General features: G+C 41.3%; 1 protein-coding gene across 1 annotated transcript; it reads right to left on the bottom strand.

Moving 5' to 3' along the window:
- Nucleotides 1–4933: 4933 nt before the first annotated feature.
- LOC137732863 (uncharacterized) lies at nucleotides 4934–5641 on the bottom strand. The gene is made up of 2 exons (XM_068472124.1): nucleotides 5405–5641; nucleotides 4934–5308 (listed from the first exon to the last, which is right to left on the bottom strand). Exons 1-2 carry the CDS (start codon nucleotides 5639–5641, stop codon nucleotides 4934–4936), a joined length of 612 nt encoding a protein of 203 aa, XP_068328225.1.
- Nucleotides 5642–7337: the final 1696 nt, after the last annotated feature.

Raw genomic sequence — 7337 nt, 5'->3', positions numbered from 1 at the left:
TTTGAGACTTGTCGCCGATGAAGCTGCTCATCGTAATCCCTGATGGTATGAGCTCGTCATTGGAGCGGCACAATGCCTTCATGATGGAGATCGGCATAATGTTGAATGTGGCTCCACAGTCGACAAACACCTTGGAAATAGGGTATCCTTCAATATGACCTGTAACGTATAACGACTTTAGATGTTGGAGATTAACAGAAGAAGAATGGGGGAACAATTTGGCCAGTGCTGCCTTAAGCTTGTCGCCTTTACTGATTTTCTCATCTTCCTTAGTAGCCATGAACTCTACTTATGTAGCTTCTTCGGCAACCACGTCCCCATCCAAAATATTTGATTGGTAGGTTTTTGGTTGAAATTCAACCGGGGGGACAATGTCCATGCTGATTTCCATGTGATCGAGTCCCGAAAGGCCTATCGGGTTTTGGTCGTCGACTTCCAGATTAAGAGATGTAGTATCAGTGTTTGGAGTGTTTTCAACTGGATTATTTATTGCCTCAGTATATACCTACTCTTGGGGCGCGTTGACTGAACCTATTTCATTATGGTCATCGTCCTCGAGCTTGTTTATTGCCGAAGAGTGATGTTGTTCTTGTAATGCTTTATGGGCTCGTTCTTCGTAGGCAATTCGGGCGTTCCTTGTGTCCAGGTATGCATTTAAACGCGCCACACGATTTTCCTTATCGGCCGTAAGGCCGAAAAGCGACACGTCTGAGAAGACTTCGAAATGATATCGCAGGTGTTGAAGGTCTTCAAGTGTAAAAGGTAGCTCGACGTTGTCTATATCTGTGTATGGGTTGACCTCAAAGCCGAGGACTCGAGCCTCACGTATATGCTGGAACCTAGCTTTTATTGCCGGATCAGTGGTTTTCTGAATAATTTGTTCAACATCAGGGCAAGTTAATGTTAGGTCAAGGGCTTCCTGACATGCCTTGGGCAGTCTGTATAAGTCATTGGCGGTATATTTCTTATGAAATTCCCGCATGTACTCTAAGGATTCACCAAGGAATGAAGGGTGCAGATTGCGCCGTACTTTTATTAACGGTTCCTACGGCTTACTTTCGGCTTCTTGTCTGAAATGCTCAAGACGAACTTTCATCTCTCTGGGTTGAAGAAGGAGCTTGATGCATTTCTCAGACTCTTCAATGGTGGTTTCAAAGTTGTGATCAACTGCCTTTTTTTCTTGCAGTATTTGGCCATAATGGTTAGGGTAGGTCGATCGTCGCTGCTTCCTGATGCCTATTTTGGCTACCATCAGGTAGTTGAATTAGTTTGTGATTCTTGTCGTCGAGCCATGCAATCTATCTGCTAGCGACGACGTTTTTGAGACTTAGATAACGCCGTATACAGGCCAGTTGGAGAATTGTAACTATACCAACGTTGGTCACGAGGCTTAGGTGGCTTGAAGGTTTTTCGACCCACCGATGAACTCGAACTGCTGGAGTTACGCAAGTAATAATCTTCATTATAGAGTGGCACGTCAAAGTCAAGACGTTGTCTGATTGGGGTTTGGGTCTTTTGCTTGTACTTGTGGGCCGAGTCTCTCAAACACTTGCTGTCATTGGCCAGCATCGAGTTCCTTCAGAGCTTTCACTGCGGCCGTGGACGGTGGACATGAAGTTAGAGCTGGGGGTGTTCTCTCTTTAGGTTCAATTCATGTTTTACTGTGGCAGCACAAAACCATTGATTCATTAGTTTCTTCGAAACTAGAACCTGACATGGGTTCAACGATGGCCGGCCCAGAAGCCTCCGTGGGTGGTGCATTTGAAAATAAATCAATCTTAAGTCTCGGCTGGCCACCCTGCTTATGGATATGTTGTACCGGGACGAATTTGACCTTCCCTTTTCCTTTGTTTTTAGGGAGATGAGCATCCACCATACCAATTGTTGTCAAGGGGAAGGGATTGACGTCAATCGCCATCTGTTTCTCAGGAAATTTTAAGTTACCCTTCTAGATCCAACTTTGAATCGCATCACGGAACACGACGCAATATTGGTAGCATGCTTGTTTGAATTATGGTACTTGCAATATGTTTTGCCTTTCAATTCTTCGACCTTAGGAATGTTGTGTCCTGGCCGAAGTTTTATGATCTTTGCTACCAACAACTGGTTGAAAATTACATCGGCCTTGGTGATATCGAAGGTGTAAACTTTTGATGGTTTAATCATCTCTTCAAAGGCTGAGTGGGTTTTGGCATCTTTAGGGCTGATTTGAGCTAATGCCTTGCAAACGTATGGTTTATCTATCACTATTTCAGCTGCGTCCACACTGGCTTATTGGGGATCCTCACTTTCGGCCAATGCGTAGCTGACCGTGGGATTCTTGTATATCGTTCCTCGGGATGGGGACTTTGATATTTTTCCCTTTCAGAGCAAATAATCATACTGCTCAACGTACTGAGCAAGTTCGTACATATCTCAGATATTTGGCCCCAGGAATTTCTTTTTGTATTCCACGTCCAGGCCGTTTAGAGCGATTCTGACGAATTCAACTTCAGAGAGAGGTACTCGGCACCAATTTCTGGCCGATTTGAACCTTGTTAAGTATTCCATTGGTGATTCGTCTGAAGCTTGAGCCATCCTAGCTAATGATGAAACGGACATTTCCATCCCTGGTCGATAGAATTGTTCATGGAACTTCTCGACCAATTCCTCCCAACTCTGGACAGAGTTCGTTAGGAGGTTAATATACCAAGCAAAGGCTGAACCCATTAATGAGAAGTTGAATAGCTGTAGTTTATGGAAGTCGCTATTAACGTCTCCACATTGCGCAGTGAACCGAGCTACATGTTCTAACGAAGATAAGGATGATTCTCCAGCGAAAAGACTGAAGTACGAGATCTTGAAGCCTTTAGGATATTCGAACTTTTCTACATAAGCCGGGTACGGATGGATGAACTTTGGGAACTTTGGCCCCTTTTTTAATGCCGAATCGATCATCCTTTGGACCTTAGTCATATTGATGGATGTTGTTTCCACTCCTTGGTCGGGTCCATCAGATTTACTGCTTGATCCGCCTCTCTTTTCCAAGTCACTTGGTTGGAGCCGCACGGATCATTTCTCGACTTGTAATGGAACATTCTTAAGGGGAAACCGTCGAAGTTGGCCAACATGACCAATAGTTTAAGCATCCTCGTCTGTGTATCACTATTGCTTCGTATTGTGTCAACAAATCATTCATTTTTTGGCTAATCGACTGCTCGACCTGCTGAGATTATTCATCAAGTCGTCTTCAAAGAAACGACCTAGTTGGCGGATCAGAACCTTCCCCTCATCTTCGTCGCAATCCTCTACTATCCTTTTGACGAAAATGCCTGCCATTTGGTTGGGAATTTCTGGGTTGCGAGGCTGTCCACCGAGACAATTTTCCTTCTCTCAGCGTGTCGCACTTGTAGCCTCGGGTGGCACGACAATGAGAGGGTTTTGTACCTGAGACAAATCTTGTCCAGGGCCTTGTACTGGTAAGTCGCTTGTTGACTTTCCCATGACTGTTTTCTTCTTTACGCACCGTGTCTCAATGGTCATGAACTCCAAAGGTCTAGCATAGGATCCCACTGGGTGTGCCAAAATGTGGACCCTAAAAATTACAAAGCCTACGTGGCTCGCAGGCCGAATAACTAATAAGCTAACTACATCCTTCGGTTGAATGCGAAGTGTGCCAACTCGTTAGCCAACCTTGGCCGAGGAGTAAAATTTGTTGATGCTGCGTTAAGCGCCATGTTGACTTCTTAATCTTGTGATTGCGGTCGAGGAAGGAACAAGTCTTGGCCTTTGGATTCTTGAAACTGAAGACAAGGCTGCTAGTTCTGCGAAGTTCACGAATTATCAGTGCCGGATTGGGCCATGGTGATTATATTCGTGAAAGTATAAGCACGTTGAATCGACACCATACTATATGGGCACAAATACTCGAAGGAGATGTATGTCTTGATGATGAATGTGGTTCGGCCATCAGAATGCCGAACTCTAAAACCCACTTGTGAGTATTCAATCATAAAATCACTCGGCGTTTAATGTGCCGAATGTCGTAACTCGTAACACCTTATTTCACTGAGAAGGCTAATAAGATGACCTCAGTTGATAAGGTTTCAGAAACCCTTCTCGACCAAGACTTGGATAGGTAACCAGTCGGCCTCGATGCAGTGTTGTTTATCCAAACTGAAGGTGCTCCTTGGTCGATTGATTCTACGGCAACAATACTGTTTATCCAAACTAAAGATGTTCGCCGGTTGCCTCCACAATGTTGTTTATCCAAACTGAAGATGTGTTGGTGGAAAAAGAAACTGAAAAATCTCAAGTTGTTTGAGAGGTTTGCGTAGGGCAATTGTATGCTGAATTGGAGAGAACTTGATTGTTGCATGATGCCTTGTATTTATAGCACCAAATCCTCCTTGAAATCAAGTCAAAATTATATCTAGATTGGGACTTCTTGTTCTGTTCCAACTCCACTTCGACTAATCCTACCCATATTAGGACATTGAACTCACCCCTTTTTTGAGGCCATATTCATTTCTGGTCAAGAATCCAAATTGGACTAAGACCCCTTACTATATTAGGACTTCTTCGACCCCTTTGCTCATCCGAAGTACTCCTTCTTGCGACAGGACTCGACCATCCTTGCTAAATGGCTCGGGACCACCAGGTAGCCCATAGTATATTCGATTTAGCTTTGGGCTGAACCTAAACCTACACTCGGCCCAATAATATTATTTTGGGCCTAAACAACAAGGAATTAAGATCACCACCTTGCTGAATCTATCAACCACGACAAACAAATAATCAAATCCGGTTATGGTGGTAGGTAAACCACCCAAGAAATCCATCGAAATGCTCTCCCAAGGTCTGGTGGGAACCGGTAATGGTGTGTATAATCCCAACTTCCTTGAAGGTTTTGACGTATTACGCAATACCCAACCTCGAATAAGGCGAGAAATATCTACATGCATTCGCAGCCAATATACATACCGTTGTAGATTGAGTAAGGTCTTATCAACTCCAAGTGTCCTGCACATCTTGAATTATGAGATTCTCTAATCCACTGTAATTGGTCTCCATTGACAGGAATGCATAGTTGTTTTCCTTTGAACATCAAATTATCCTTTATCTCAAATTGACATGTCTTCCCATGTTGAAGCTTTTCAAAGGGTTCTTTGAAATCATGATCATTGTCATACTTTTTCGCGTACTCAGAAAGAACAACAGGTTGGATTTGCATAGCCACCAGCACAGCGGAATAACTTCGTGGTCTAGACAACATATCTGCCAACTTATTTGTAGTGCCCTTCTTGTACCTTATAATGATGTTAAATTGCTGTAAGTATAACGTCCATTTCATATGACGAGCTTGCTGCAACTTAGATTATGACTGTAAGTATTGCAAAGGCTTGTGGTCTGAATGCACAATAACCTCTTGACCTAACAAGTAGCATCTCCAATGCTTCACACACTGATGCAAAGCAAACAACTCCTTGTCGCAGGTAGGATAATTCCATATTGCAGAATTGAATATCTCATAATAATACTCAACTGGCTTCCCATCTTGCTTTAGAATCCCACCCAAGGCATAATTACTAGCATCTGTTTCTACCTCAAATGATCTTTGAAGTTTGGCAAAGCTAATACTGGAGCTTCTAAAATCTTTCATTTAAGCAATCTGAAGATATCCTCATGTTTATCAGACCATTAAAACTTTCTCCCTGCCTTAGTCAATTCAAATAATGGCCCTGCAATCTGAGAAAAAAGACGGATAAGCTTACGTACATACTGGCAAGCTCCCATAAAACTACGCACCTCAGTTACTGTACAAGGTCTCCACCAATTTGTGATAGCCTGAACCTTGGACGGATCAACTTTCACCTCTTCTTCACCAACTATGAAACTAAGATACACTAGCGAACTTTTTCCAAATTCACATTTCTTCAAATTCAGTCTTAATTGAGATTGTTTCAACGTTTCCAACACTTTTCCCACATGAGTTAGATGTTCTTTCCAAGTAGGACTATACACAAAGATATCATCCAGATAAACAATGACAAATTCATCAATATATGGACGAAGTACCTCATTCATAAGGCACATAAATGTCGTTGGAGCGTTGCATAAACCCAAAAGACATCACTAGCCACTAAAAAAGGCCTTGTTTGGTGACAGGAGCATATTTATGCGACTTTGTTATCTTATTTCTTTGCATTTATTTAGTTAATTTCTATTTATTGTAGTAATTTAAGTTATTTTCGTATTATTGTAGGTTCAATTGGTAAAGATGACAATAAATGGCAAAATGGAGCAATTTGGAACAATTTTGGACTTGGATTGGATAGCAGGTGTGGATAGCATATGGGCTGGACGTTTTTGGTGTTTAAATGGTGCTAGATATGTGCTAAAATCTCGAGAAATTAAGGTTGATGCTTGGAAGGTAAGGAATTAGACAAGAAAGAGGAATCCTAGTTGGAGAGGAACATTATCTTATCTTGTCTTATCTAATCTTATCTTATCTTATCTCCAGCTATAAGGAGGAATCCAAATCACATTCCAAGACTCTGTACCTAATTTTTAGAGTCCTAAAATAATTCAAAATGCCAAAACCTTTTCCTCTTTGGATTCAGTTGTTCCCCCTATATATATGAAATTCCTGCAGTGATTTAGGGGTGCCGCACCTACCATTCATCCATTGAAGTTGCTGGAATTTTTCAGAGTTCATTCTATCTTTGTTTTAAGTTTCAATGTTTATTTTAAATTGTTTTTCAGTTATGATGAACATGCGTAACTAAGTTTCTTTTTAGCTAGAGGTGAATTCGAAGCCATGATCATATGTTTTATATGAATTGATTACATCCAGTTATTGTTTCATAAAACATGAATGCGATTTACTTATCTTCTTTATAGAGAACTTATTCTTGTATGTTTATTAAGGGTGCACACTTAGTTGCATGCAAGGATTTGATGCTAGAATATAAGGGAATTTCACCTAATTGTTATGAACTTATATTTGTAAGTAGTAAAAGTCACTAGTCATGATTGAGTTTAGTAAATTCTTGGTAGGAGTATCATGCTTTTCATAGTTACGAATACTTTGTCGATGCTTATGATTTTCACAGAATTTAATGATCTTTGAGATGTATCTCTATCATGCTTTTCATAGTTAGGGAACTTGAGAAGAATAATTTGGTTGCGTCGCTGAGTCCAATTCAATGAACTTAGGAAAAGCTGAGAGTTAATTAGTGTTGTTCACAGTTAATTTGGGGCATTGTCATTCATGGTTTATAGGAAGAATTACTGTAAATCGATTTCTGTGCATATGTTTCATGTGTGGAGAAAAATCCTTTAGCTATCCTTTCATC

This window comes from Pyrus communis, chromosome 16 (genome assembly GCF_041283825.1).
Source record: "Pyrus communis isolate YQ-2024b chromosome 16, ASM4128382v1, whole genome shotgun sequence".
Classification (NCBI taxonomy): domain Eukaryota; kingdom Viridiplantae; phylum Streptophyta; class Magnoliopsida; order Rosales; family Rosaceae; genus Pyrus; species Pyrus communis.
Note: the sequence above shows the minus strand (reverse complement) of the source record. Positions and strands in the feature narration are given on the sequence as shown.